General features: G+C 47.9%; 1 protein-coding gene across 1 annotated transcript in view; it reads left to right on the top strand.

The window, feature by feature from the left end:
• Window positions 1-14,286, top strand: part of COL22A1 (collagen type XXII alpha 1 chain) — a 320,593-nt gene that overhangs the window by 64,640 nt on the left and 241,667 nt on the right. The window contains exon 4 of the mRNA XM_003933680.4: window positions 4,120-4,194. Within this exon, the coding sequence (XP_003933729.3) occupies window positions 4,120-4,194 (75 nt within the window). The remainder of the gene's footprint in view (window positions 1-4,119; window positions 4,195-14,286) is intronic.

Genomic DNA, 14,286 nt, shown 5'->3' with positions numbered 1-14,286 from the left:
GCCTCGGAGCAGCAGAGGAACTGGATCTTGTGTCTGCTGGGCGTCTGCTTAAGCTCTTCCCTCCTCTGCCTCCTCCCCCTCCCACTTAGATGTCATACATCTTGTCTGTGGTTAGCTGCACTCAGCAGCGGCTGCTGCGTGGTGATGGATGAGCCGTGATTGCTTCCTGTCTGGTACCCAGTGGGGCTGCCCTGGCATCCTTCCCTTGTTTCTACCCGTCCTGCTGTTCTCCTAACATGGGGTCACCATATCTCTTCCTAGATGCTAAATTCAGTTAGGAATTTATTCAAATACAGATACATTTCTCCTGTCTGATGAGTTTCTTATCTTGGACTCAGTTTTTATATCTGTGTAATGGGAACAAAATCTACCTTCTAGGATGGTTGTTGTGAGTTAAATCCAAAGCCAGATGATTAACACACGCTAGGTGCCCAATAATTGCATGCACCCTCCTTTCCCAGCTGGAAAAACTCTTTGCCAAGAGCCAAGGGATGACAAGGCTGTGTGTTCTGCAGACAGAACTGTGGGTGCATCAACATAGTGCACAAGGACATCGGTCACAATGTAGTGCAAGCTCTTCTCCTCCCCTAACGGACAAACAAATGTCCCCCTTTTGCCCTTTGGTAAATTGAGGCCAAATAAATGTACGTGTTTTTCCAGAAAGATTGCAGTAAACTCCTGGTGTTTTCCCTTAGAGCAGCAGCTCTGATCGATCAGCGGGCTTCAGGTGAAGTGGAACTCATGCTGTGTGAAGAGATAACCTTTTTCCTCTTTAGAAGTCTAGAATGTTCCACTTGCCTAGAGAGTGAAGAAAAATGATTGCCAATGGGTAGACAGTAAATGGACTTTAAGGAAGCAGTGTCTTTGTCATTAGACATTTTCATTTTTGTGTTTTTATGTTTTCAAAAAGGAAAATCAACCAGTGTTCCAGACAAATAAAATACACATTTTTAACTCCTGAGAACTTATCCTTGTCCCTAGTTTAGGACTACCTCTTATGCTTCTCCCGAAGGATTACCTGGGAATTCCATATTTATTGGGATAGAGAAGGTAACTCAGTCTGCATTTCTTTTACCAAGGAAATAATGCACCAGTTCTCACCACCCTCATTAATTGTCCTAAGACATCCAGAAAGAGAATCTGACCTTCCAGTTGGTTACCCTGGCATACCAGTGAGGCTCACAGGAAGGACATGCATGCAAATTTGGAATGCACTCAGCTGCAAGTAATGAAAACCTATATACAGTGGCTTAAACAAACGGAAGTATTTTTTGTTGTTGTTTTGTTCTTTTAATCTTATGCTTCTCACCTAGGATTGGAGTTGCTGGCTTGATAATTCTTCCATTCTCCTAGACTGTCCCCCAAACATTGTTTCACATTCAAAGGGGGAAGAAGGGAAAATAAACTCAGCACACCATCCACCTATCTATTCCCTTACATCGAGAAAACCAAAAGCTTTTTTAAGCCATCCTTTCTTTCATCCACAACAAACTTTCGTTATTTGTCCCTGACACTGGGACCTGAGGAAGGGCTCCCTGCCCAGGCTGGGAGAAATGGAAACAAAGCCCTGGGGTTGTTGAAGGCTGAGCAGTCTCTAAGATCCAGGAGGAGGAGGCTTGGAAAGCGTGGAGACACACTGACTCCCAGTAGCACTGATCCTTTCTTGTACTCGCATGTTTGGAGTCTGTTCCTGTCGTCAGCCCTGCAGTGCCCTAAGGCAGGGACGAGGATGTCTCTATCATCCACTTCTGTGACCTTAGAGCTGGCTCAATGCTTGGAACATATCTGGAGCTCAGTAAAGAATTGCATTTGAATAAATGAGTGAATGGAGAAATAAGCAGATCATTCTCCAAGATATGAGGATATCTTGGCCAAAAGGAAATGGAAAATGGCTTCTAATTATAGGCTAAGAGGAGCCATGGATGTTAACCCTATCTCTCTGCCAAACAGGTGGACCCCGAGGGCCCTGGCATCCCTGGGAAGCCTGGCTGAAGGGGTGTTTTGGAAGCCATTTGTTCTGACTTCACCAACTCAACTGTAAATTGCCCCTTGAGCCTCGTGAATGTGTGAGGCTTAGTGGTGGCCCTGGAGGGAATCTGTGGGTTGTTTTGAGAAAGATTCCTTAAAGCAATTGGAGAAAGTTCTATATCTTGGAGTAGAATCTCCATCATTTCTGTGTTCGTGGTTCTCCCCTTGGGGAATTTGCAGAGATGTGACTCAATGGAACAGCTACCCTGAGCACCAGCCACCAGCCTCCAGAGATTTGCTCATCATCAAAGATAGATAGAACCTTCTGAGTCAACTCATCTTAAATTTTAAACTCATTAAAATGACACGCAATTCCCAGCCTGTCTCTCTGGCAGGCTGCCAAGCTTAAAGTAATTGATCGTCACCCCACAGCTGCTGCTGTCCTGGGTAGAGCTGTCTAAATATTGTGCTGTGCCTGCACCGGGTCCTGTACGTAGTGCCAGACAGACAGCTTGGTGCTGTTTCCAAAATAACCCCTTCCATGGTGCTTGTCAGACCTGGTGGTGCCTCTGAGGATAAACATTAAAAATACCTCCTCCCAAATCAGGAAAGATCTCATTTGTTCCCCTCACTGCTGATAGAGAAAGGTGTCTCAAACTGGTCCCGTGCTGAGACATTTATACCCTCAAATATGAGATGAGGCCATTGTATATAGAACTATTGGGGTGGTGGAGCTGCAGAATAATAATGTGATCGTGGTAATAATGTGTGATAACCAAATTGCTTCATGGGCAGGGCTGAGTCTTCAGGGAGGTAAGTGAGGTGCTTTGGGTGCTAAATTTAAGAGAATACAGAACCTCCTTACCCTAGTCTCAGTGCTGTTGTGGGCTTATTATAATCTAATTCTCAGAGCAGCCCTGTGACAACTGTGTGCATTTTAAGGTCTTCCATACCACAGGTGCCCACGCTAAGACGCACAGATGAAGAGACTTCTCCAAGCCAGGGAGGTAGGCGGCAGTGCAGTCAGCATGGACCCAGCACATCAAAATTCAAAGTTAGTGCTCCTTCTGGAATTGTTAGAGGGACGGAAAAAGTTCAGTTCTCTTCCAACTTTTTATTTATTTATTAATTTTTGAGACGGAGTCTTGTTCTGTCACCCAGGCTGGCGTGCAGTAGCGCAATCTCAGCTCACTGCAACCTCTGCCTCCTGGGTTCAAGAGATTCTCCTGCCTCAGCCTCCTGAATAGCTGGGGTTACAGGTGGATGCCAACATATCCAGCCTATTTTTGTATTATTAGTAGAGCTGGGGTTTCACTGTGTTGGCCAGGCTGGTCTCAAACTCCTGACCTCAGGTGACCTGCCTACCTTGGCTTGCCAAAGTACAGACATGAACCACCATGCCCGGCCTTCTTCCAACTTTTTAAAAGTGAGGATTCATGAAGACTCTAAGATATTGTTGTAATAGTGTATAATAATTTTTTATTGTATGACTTAATTACTTTCGTATAACTGAGTTTTCCTTTTTGGAATTTGTCTTTTTATGGAATTGTACCTGAAGCTCCATCAGATGACTTATGGGACATCTTTCTGATCTGTCCTGGCACACAATTTCCATTTCATTGACATCCTGCTGACTTGGAGATTTCATGTATATGTGCATGCCTTCCTAAATGAGGTTCCCTCTGCCTGTATCACCTTTCGGTCTTTTGTCTGTCTGGCTAAATCTTACTGTTCTTTCAAAAAGAATCTTTCCAAGAAAGCTTCTCTGTCTTCCTGAGTTAGATTAGGTATTGTATCTGTGTCCTGAACCCCTCAGCAGCAGGCATCTGTATCTATCACTTACTCCACTGTGTTGATAATATTGATGTCCGTGTCTGGCTTCCTCGGACAAGGCTGTGAATTCACTGTAGACAGGGACAAAGCCTTGTTCATATTTCACCCCAGTACAGAACACAGTATTTGCAGAGCCAATGCTTAACAAATACACGGGAAAATGAAAACATAAGTGAGGACGGAGCTGCCAGCTGCCGCTGCATCTTCTCCACCTCACATGCTGCGTGGCAGGTTGGGGTCTCGTGTGCTGTCATGTTTCACAGAGTGATGATGGGTCACGTTTTCTCATCAATCTCTGTTTCCTCTTACTTTCCTCAGATGTGCTCTGCCCTAGTGTTCGTGTAGAAGGAGATCGCTTTAAGCACACCAATGGAGGAAGCAAGGAAATCACAGGTAAGGGAAAAACAGCAACCACGCATGCCTGCTTCCGTCTATGATTTGCTGGGCCTGAGCGTGACCCTAGTCAATTCAGAGGTGGCCTCACTGACCCTGTGTTTGTTCCCGTCTTTCACCAGAGTCCTGATAAAATGGTTTGAATCGTGCAGGTGGCAGCTCTCATCAAAGAACCATCCAACAGGAAAGAACATACATTCACATTTTCCATTTGGCAGGCTGTGGATATTCTATAGGAGTCACTCAATAATGCATGAGAATGAATGAGTTTGTGAAGGAGCTGGTGAATGAGTAAGCAAATGATTGGCAAAGTGAGCAAACGACTGAATAAATAAATGTGTTTTGGAGTGAAAGCGAGAGTGAATCAGAGTTATAAATATATGAGTGAATCAATGGGTGAGAGAACAAAGAGACACGTGACTGCAGACCCAGCAGCAGAAAGAAATACCGCAGAGTCTCGCCAAAGGCTGTCAGGCATATGACAGATAGAAGGCTGTGAGCATGCAGGGACGGCCGAGGCTGCTCCCCACCATCCCAGCCGATAACCTGAACATGGGGATCCAGGCCTTCCTGTGTCTGGGCACCCTGCTCAGCACTTTAAATACATATGGCAAAGAAGGGTTCGTCTCTCCCAACTCCCAACCAGGAAGCCACTGCAGGACAGCAGCCCTGCTCTTCTTGCCAATGTCCCTGGGTTGGGTGTCCCTCCGCTCCATCCTGCATCATCTTGGGTCCAATTCTAAGCATTTCTGTGTCCCCACTTCTAGCAGGGAGCCTTGTGAGTTCAGGACGAGGTGTTTGGCAGGCACTGCTGGGACCCTGCTTGCATCCCAGGGACCGTGCCATGTCAGTGTGCTCTGCTGACTTAAAGATGTCAGCATCTGCATCTTGTGCCTGGGGGATTTTTCTGGAATGGTGGAAGGCTGCTCTGCCTATGTGCACAGTGGGGAAAAATGTGCCAGTGAGTGAACACCCCTCAGGTGCAGCCCTCAACCAGTGACAGTTGGTGCAGAAACACCCCAGCGCTACTGCTTCTTGAGTGAGAAGATTCTGAGGTCCATGTTTGACCCCATTTCCCAGAGTTTCCTAGGGGCAGTCGTCCGCCAGGGTAACTGGCCTCATGCCACACACTATTAGCTGCTCTCCTTCCCTGACTCCTGCCCCTACTCCCTGCTCAAGCACCTCCCCGATAAACTACCATCACTTTCAGAGGCAACCAACCAAGACAGTGACATTCTTCAGGTGGGACACCTGGTGTGTAGCTGGTGCTCAATGGGGTGCTTTTTGTGTCAGGGTTTATTTGTCTAATACATGAGATAAAGATGACTTTCATCTTCTTCACTCTGTTAACTTAATTTCCTTGAAATAAGTATATTCATATCTGAGCTACTAGGTTGTTGCAAAAATAATTGTGGAAAGCTTTCATGGCAAAACCACAATTACTTTTGTACCATCCCAATAAATACATTGCCCAAGGTGTGAAACTTCTGGGCAGTTTGACTTAAACATTTCCGCTTGTTGCCTTGGTAATCCCCAGCGAGACTCTGGCTCTCAGATAATCTATTTTCTATCCACTGGAGCGTGAACGTGTCTGCTCAGCTCTTCCCTGAGACCTCTCTCATTGACATCTGTCTTCAAAGCAAATTCTTACCTTGCTGCATTATCTACCTGTGGCTTTCGGAGCCGTGAGTCTGTCACAGCAGCGTTCCCCCAAGTAATTCATTATCTACCACACATATCCATAGAAGGGAATCATTATGACAGTAATGTGATTAATAAAGGCAACAGTAATAACAAATGCCTCCCGAGCGTTTACTGTGTGCCCGTGGGTCTGCATAAATTTCCTCATCCACCCTCACAGCATATGAGATTGTCATATAAAATTCCTCCGTATTTTATATGAGATGCACTGTTTCACATTTTACAGTTGGGGAAACTGAGGCACAGAGCGATTGAGCCACTTGCCTGAGTTTGTGGTGGAATCAGGATTTGCATTCAGGTCACCATTCGGCAAAGTCCACATTTGTCACTGTTTTGCCACATCGAGTGGCCAATCTGGGAGCTTGGACTGTATTTCTAGGTAACTATTTCTAGTGTGCATTTCTAGGTAACTAATTCAACAGAGTGAAAAAAATGAAACTCATATGTATCTTAAAAATCAGGCAAACTTCCCTGGACCACCAAAAGTTAGTCTCTTTTTCTGCCATAAGAAGGGGAAAATAGGCTGTATTGTAATGTAGATTCAGAACTCTTCCCCAGTAGACTGGCCGCCCCCGGACAGGCAGCCCAAGAGAGGGGATACAGCACTTTTCCTGTCATTGCATCTATTTGGTGGCTGGAAGAGTTAAAAAATACATATTGCACTTCCTTTGCTGCCATCAGGCCCATCCAGACCACGGTGGCCCCTCCTCGGGAGTGCTGTAGCATCTCTGTAACCAGCACGTCAGTCTCCAGCACTGCCCTCTTCCCTCTGCTTCATCAAGTGGTATCTTTCTAAAACCTGGATTCCTTGGCTTCTAGAATCTAGTCCATGCTTCCTACTCCACAGGAGAGGTTCTGCCTCTGTCCTAGCTTACTCAGGAGTCTGGTGGAATGCTTACTGACCCCCAAAGGCGCAGTGCTCCCCTTGGCTATGATATTTCCTCTCTGTGGTGTGCCCATCCCCACCTCATTCTCACAGTGAACTTCTATTCATCTCCCAAAACCCAACTCAACAGTCACCTCTAGGAAACTGCTTGAAGCCCCACAGGGTGATTAGTGGCTCTTTTAGCATTTTATTCTATTCCGAGAACTCCAATCTGAAGGCATTATAATTATTTGCTTCCCTGTCTACCTCCCCAGCAAGCATATGAGCTGTTTGAGAGCATTTATTATACTTGGGTGTTATTCTATGTGTCTTAAGAATAGAGGACAGCCAGGTGCAGTGGCTCGTACCTGTAATCCCAGCACTTTGGGAGGCTGAGGCGGGTGGATCACAAGGTCAACAGATCAAGACCATCCTGGCTAACATGGTGAAACCCTGTTTCTACTAAAAATACAAAAACTTAGCTGGGTGTGATTGAAGGTGCCTGTAGTCCCAGCTACTCAGGAGGCTGAGGCAGGAGAATCACTTGAACCCAGGAGGCGGAGGTTGCAGTGAGCAGAGATCGCACCACTGCACTTCAGCCTGGGCGACAGAGCAAGACTCCATCTCAAAAAAACAAACAAACAAACAAACAAACAAAAAACAGTAGAGGACAGTACCTGGCACTTAGAAGGAATGCGACAAATGTTTGTTGAATGAGTGGATGGATGTATGAATGAATTAGTGAAGGTAAGAAGCATTAATCAAAGGATGAAAACACGAATGGCTGGATGGGAGGTTGGATGGAGGGATGGACTAAAAGATGGATAGGAGAAGGAAGGAAGGAAGGAAGGGAGGGAGAAAGCAGGGGTGGAAGGAAGGAAGGAAGGCAGACGCACAAATGAACAAATGAATCTGCCTGCATTACCTGTAACTCAGAATGACTCGAAAGCTGTTTTGGTCATTCTATAGACTGAAGAATAGCAATGATTTTCTACTTAGGAATAATTCTGGCTGGGCACGGTGGCTCACGCCTGTAATCCTAGTGCTTTCGGAAGCCAAGGCAGGTGAATTGCTTGAACCCAGGAGTTCAAAACCAGCCTGGGAAACATAGTGAAACCCTGTCTCTATAAAAAAATGCACATACAAAAATTAGCCAAGTATGGTGGTACATGCCTTATCTCTGTCAAAAATCCACACGAAAAAAATTAGCCAAGGCTGAGGTGGGAGGATCACTTAAGCCCAGGAGGAAGAGGTTGCAGTGAGCTGAGATCACGCCATGGCACTCCAGTCTGAGGGACAGAGCAGGACCCTATCTCAAATAAATCAATAAATAACTGATTCTTGCAGAGAAGATTCAGGAGTATGTGTGTGTGTGCGTGTGTGTGTGTGTGTGTGTGTGTGTGTGTGTGTGTGTAATTCTGTTTGGTGACTGGGACCCTCTATTATGGACCCTCCTGTGTCAGTCCACAGCCAGAGTCCTGAAGCCTCCCCTCCCTCTTTGGAGCCTCCCTGGAAAAGAAATCACAGTGCCAGCTGGACATCCTTCAGTCTGCAGAGCAGACACACCCTGTTTGTGCAGCTCTGAATGCACAGAGAGCGTGCTTTACTGTCCCCTCTAATTATAACCGGCCCCAAAAACCTGCTTCAGCCATGCTCAGGCTGAAGAGGGAGTTATGGAGAGATGGAGCCTTAGATTTGCCAGTCTAAAAACTGTTGGGTAATAGGGATAGCGTTTGTATTTTGGAAAAAAAGGCACTCGCCAAAAGCCTCACCTCCAGGCTTTCCCATAAATGACTCTGGCTATTTTTAGGGTGTATCTGGGCTGGGTCTGTGAGCATGAGGATGACAATAGATGCAGGAGATTGGAGGCATAGGTCTTAGATGGCCCTGCTGCTCGCCAGCCAGCAAGCCTTGGGTCAATCTCTTGACATCTCTGAGCCTCAGTTTCCTCACCTGTGTAACAGTGGATCCTTCAGAATGTCTTCAAGAGTCCCTCTCAGATCTGATAACCAAATATTCTGCAAATTCTAGCCAATAAAAGTGTTATACAGCTTTTCTACAAGTTCAGCTACTTGGTGCTTAAAGTGTGTGTTAGGCATGTGTGGGTCTCAAATTTGGCCACTGACATCCTGGATTTCTCTCTCTTTCCACTTGGGCCCCCCATCCAGATAATCACCAAGTCCTGCCCATGGCACCTTCTAAAGAGCTCTCCAGTTCAAGTGTTTCTTCCAGCCCTCCCCCTCCCCTGCCCTCATCTGGCCTCCCCTCCTCTGCTGGTCTTCTTGCCCTGCATCCCTGCTGCCAGAATGACCTTGGGAAAGAGAAACCAGCTGGTATTTCTCCCTCATTTTAAAGCCCTCAGTGGCTCCTCATTGCCTGAAGAAAGAAACCCAAACTCCCTGATGCGGCTGACAGTGTGCCCTCACCATGGGTCCTGGCATCTCACAGCAGCCCAGATTCCTGTTGATGATTGCAATCTCAGCAGCCCACGCAGCATCTGACACATAGGAGGCCCTTAATAGCAGGCCATGAATTCCTTCAGTCTCTTCTGCTCTCTTTACACAAACAACCCACAAACGCTCAAGCAGGAACAGCAAAAGCAGCAGGCATTTTAAGGATGGAGAAACGGATCAAATTATCCCTTTCCTCAAAGAGCTCTCTATCTACTGAAGGAGGCAGCCGCACAGACAGATAAGCTGCTGCCTGTATCTTGCCCAGACCCATTTAGACTCTGAGAGGAACTAACACAGCCTGGGGGGTTGGCGGAATTCCATGCAGGTCGATCTTTGCCGGGTGAGGTGAGGAGCTCACAGTAGGCGCCTGGCACAGCAGGTGCAGCCAGTGACCTGGGCCATTGCCATGTTCTCCTGACACCATGTGGTCCAGTGGCCTCCCTGGCTTCAGCGAGGTGTCCGTCTGTTTTGCATGAAACAATTGCTTTTTTATCTCAGAGCGCCTTGCATCGAAGCCCGCTTTCCTCGAGAACATTTTTTATTCTCCTTCCCAGCCCTTATTTATTTTGGGCAATTTATCTTTTTTTTTTTTTTTTTTTTGGTGCCCTTTGCTGCCACCCAGTTAATTCCTTCTTGTTCCGAGTTTTGCTGTGTTCAACTCTTTGTTTTTGTTCACTGAAACCAATCAAAGTGGAACCAGAAAGTAGAGCATAGGCTTGCTTTTTGAAAACAAGTGTATTTCATGTATTCTCTCCAACATGACTGCGGAGGGGAAAAGCAGATGAAGGTGTCAGTTTTTAGTGGCATCTGATGGTCTGTGGAGTAGAGTTTTGCAGTTCCCAGCCCTTACCTTTCCCAGGGTGGGCACGTGTCCGCCCTGGACGAGCTCTTGGGCTTTCCTCCCTCCCCCTCATCCCTCAGTGAGTGTGTGGGGGCTGCTGAGGCCACCTGTGAGCCTCCTCTGAGTAAGAGCCCCCACTCCCCATGAGCCTCCAGGGACCCCACCTCTGTGGGATTCCTCAAGCGGCTGCACAGGTGACAAATGGAGGTTTAAGAGGCTGAGGCCTTGCCCCGAAGCCGTGGAGCCGCTGAGACTTAGAACTGACGGGAACCCGGTGTTCCCAACTGCGGAGCTCTCCGCCTCCACATCTCGGCCTGCTTCTGCTCCCTCAATTAAACTGGCCGCTGCTTTTCCTCCGCAACGACCCCCTCCCCCAGCTCCCACCTCAACAACTCCCAGGTGCTGTCTGAGCCCCTAAAGGTGACAGCCTGGCAAGGCATATCCTTACCCCTGCATCCCTGAGGAGGAGGCCACCAGGATGCCTCCTGCCTCTGGCCAGGGCTGGGCCAAGTTTTGAACCTAGAACGGGCTGTCCGCCACACCTGTTCTTCCTATTCCTCCTTCCTGTGAGCCAAGGTCTGACCCTAAGCAGGCTTTCTGTTCTCAGCAGCCTGTGCTCCCCTCACCTTAGGCGCCAGTTTCTTGGAACCCTGGAGCTCCAGGATCCTCCAGGTCTTTGCGGCCAACCTCCCCCACTTAGAGCCACCAGCCTCTCCCACTGCGGGGACTCCTCAGGCTCTAGGACACTTCCAGGCACAGGGTCACAGTACAGGGGCTGCCCGGTGGGTGGTCAAAGGCCCCTTGTTGTATGGCGTTAAGTCAGTTTCAGCAGCTGCTCGTCACCGGGCCTGATTGGGAGCCCAGAGCTGTGGAGACTCTTAAGGCTTCCGTCCCCAGGCAATGCTGAGACTGGAGCCTCTGGGCATTGCTTCCCTCTTCAGGTGGGCTGGGGGCTGTGCCAACAGCAGTGCCTGGGGGTGGGGCAGATGAGGGGGAGGGGCTGCTCTCAGCAGGCATTCAGTGAATGTTTCACAGTTGACTGGCTTCACCCAACTTAGGATCTCTCGGGGATACTCCCCAGGACTCCCTCCCTGCTAGGGGTGGCAGCTGCTCCCAGCCATGCACTCTGGAGGCCTGGTCCTTATAACTGGAGTGAGCGAGGTGGGGCCCTGGGGTGGTGGCAGAGCTATTGTCAGGGGACCAAGCTTCACTTGGCTCAACGGGTTCCCATTGTGGTCCGCAGGCAGGAACAGTGGGGTTGACTGAGCAAGCCATGAGTTCTGGCTTTCCCCCAGGTATTTAATCCCGTCATCACCCTTGGGTCTCATGACAGCCCTGCAATAGATTATTCTCTCCATTTTTCCAGTTATAGAAACAGGCTCAACAAAACCAGATAACTTCCTCAGTCTCCCAGCTGGAACTCTGTGTGGGAGCAGAGTGCCTTGAGCTGCATTAAACGTTGTAAATGCCCAGCGTGCATTGTACCTTTACCTGGGATTAACCCCATGCCTTTGAATAGGAACCACGGCTGTTCTGTTAACTCACACCTCCCGGCATACTGAACACAGGGATTCTTCACCGCATAAAATTGCACATCCAAATTAACTGTTGTGCAAGAAATGCAGTTTGACTGGGGCTCTTTCCAGCCATGGCAAAAACTGCAGAAAATATGATCAATAGTTTTTGGTGCTAAAAAAGGAACAGATGATCAGATTGCACGCATTCTCCCAGTTTACAGATGAGGAGACTGATGTCCAGAAAGTGATTCAACCAGGATCACAGGATGTCGGTGTCAGGGAGATCCACCCACCTCTCCATGCTGCATGTTTGTCTAGAGCAGGCATCCCCAAACTACGGCCCGTGGGCCGCATGCGGCCCCCTGAGGCCATTTATCCAGCCCCCCGCCGCACTTCAGGAAGGGGCACCTCTGTCATTGGCAGTCAGTGAGAGGAGCACAGTATGTGGCGGCCCTCCAAAGGTCTGAGGGACAGTGAACTGGCTCCCTGTGTAAAAAGTTTGGGGACACCTGGTCTAGAGATTGTGAGGGTTTAGGGGAGTGATCATGCTCTCATTCAGGGTGAAGGATCCATTAGAGCACCCAGCATTTAGTGAGTATCTACTGTATTTCAGGCCTGTTCCTACACATTTTCTCATTTAAAACTCAAAGTGATTTTCCAAGACATTAATGTCTAATAGTAGAGCCAGAGTATATTGACCCTGGCAGACAGGTAGACACTGCAGGGCCATTGCCTGTCCAGGCCTGATCATGACTGGTTGTTCTTTTTTTTTCTTTTCTTTTCTTTTCTTTTTTCTTTCTTTCTTTCTTTCTTTTTTTTTTTTTTTTTTTTTTGCAATGGAATCTCTCTCTCTCTCACCCAGGCTCGAGTGCTGTGATGCGATCTTGGCTCACTGCAACCTCCACCTCCCAAGTCCAAGCAATTCTCCTGCCTCTGCCTCCCCAGTAGCTGGGATTACAGACACCCACCACCATGCCTGGCTAATTTTTGTATTTTTAGTAGAGACAGGGTTTCACCATATTGGCCAGGCTGGTCTTGACCTCCTGACTTTGAGTGATCCACTCACCTTGGCCTCCCAAAGTGCTGGGATTACACATGTGAACTACTGTGCTCCGCCAACTGGTTATTCTTAATGTCCCATTTGATGGGTGAAGACTTGAGGTCCAGAGAGGTTGAGTAAATTTCCTGAGACCTGACAGGAAGAGAAAGCTGGGAACAGGGATTTGCATGTACATTGTTATCATGGCCCTTACTTGTCTACTACCTTGTGCTATTGTTATCCCAATTTTATAAAACTGCAGAGGAAACAAGCTCAGAGAGGTTGGGCTCTTGCTTGAGGCCAGACAGATCATTAGTGGGACTCACTCAGCAGTATCCAGCCCACGTGATGGGTATACTCTCCCCTGCACAGTTTCTTCCAGGGACCAAGGCTGTGTTACAGCTCAGAGTGAGGCACTATGTTTAGTTTGACAAATCTGTACCACGGGCCAGGCCTGCAGGTCCCGAGGATGGGGAATAGGGTGGCGAACTCAGCAAGTTGGGCCCTGTCCTCAAGCAGCTGGCAGACAAGGGAAGCTGGCCTCACTCAGCCTGTGCCCTGCGGCAGCCTCTCAGCTGGGTCAACACGTACACCACAGGGGACCTCGGTTGTAGGAGTGTGGGTGCCTGCTCCCTCTTACAAATCACCCATCTCCAATGCTGAATCACTCACATCAGTGTGTATAAACAAGCACGATTTGGAGGGGTGCTGTTTCCATCTGTAATAAAGCTTCTGAATACTGCTTCCATCTTAAAGACCCAACATCATTTAACATGATATCATGAATTCCATTAAATAGCTCGTATGTGACATGCTATTTAAAAATGACATAAAAGCAGCTCTTAGTCATTTTCCGAGGACTTGACAACCACAAGATGGCACGGGGCTGGGAATGGTCCAATCCAGAAAGCACAGGGCTCCAATCCCAGAGCAACCTTGCCCTGCTCAGAACCCCTCCCAGACCACCGCGTGCCAGAACAGGCCTCTGCCTTCTAGCATTCTCCCAGAGCACCTTCCCTGTCGCCTCAGCCCTGCTCCTCTCCAGTGCTGCTCTGCTCCCTGACCATGCGTGAAATTGTACCGCACGCTTGCACTGTGCATTCCCTTAATTTCTTGCCTCCCCACCAGTTCCAGTTCTCCCGGAGCCAGGATTTTGTTTTGGTGCCTGCTGCAACCCTGGAGCTCACGGGCTTGGCGTACTGCAAACTCTCATAAAGATCTGCTGAATAAATACACGACATCTATAAACAGAACTTAGCATTAGAGGATAGTACAGTTGTGATGAGAAAGCAGCGAATATAAAAAGTGCTTTGTTGGTGATTTGCTGTATGTCAGGTACTGTATGAAGAACTCTGTATCATTTCATTTAAGTCTCATAGCAATGAGGTACATTCTAAAGCAATCACCTTTTTACAGATGAAACAAAAACAAAAACAAAAACAGTGCTCAGAGATATCAGGCAACCTGCCTGAGGCCACCCAGCAAAGACATGGTGGTTAGGATCACAACCCAGACCTCTCCAGTTCTAACACTCAAACTCTGCATCAGTGCTACCGCTTCTCTCCCCGACATTTCTTACACAATGCTTGGCATGGACCTGGCTTGCAAAAGCATGTACTGAAGGAATAGATAAACTTTTGGGGCAGAATTTGGTGGTAAAAGAGGCTAAGAGACAT

The sequence above is a fragment of the Saimiri boliviensis genome, chromosome 15, assembly GCF_048565385.1.
Source record: "Saimiri boliviensis isolate mSaiBol1 chromosome 15, mSaiBol1.pri, whole genome shotgun sequence".
NCBI lineage: Eukaryota > Metazoa > Chordata > Mammalia > Primates > Cebidae > Saimiri > Saimiri boliviensis.
The sequence above is the reverse complement of the archived record's forward strand: the minus strand, read 5'-3'. Positions and strand labels throughout refer to the sequence as shown.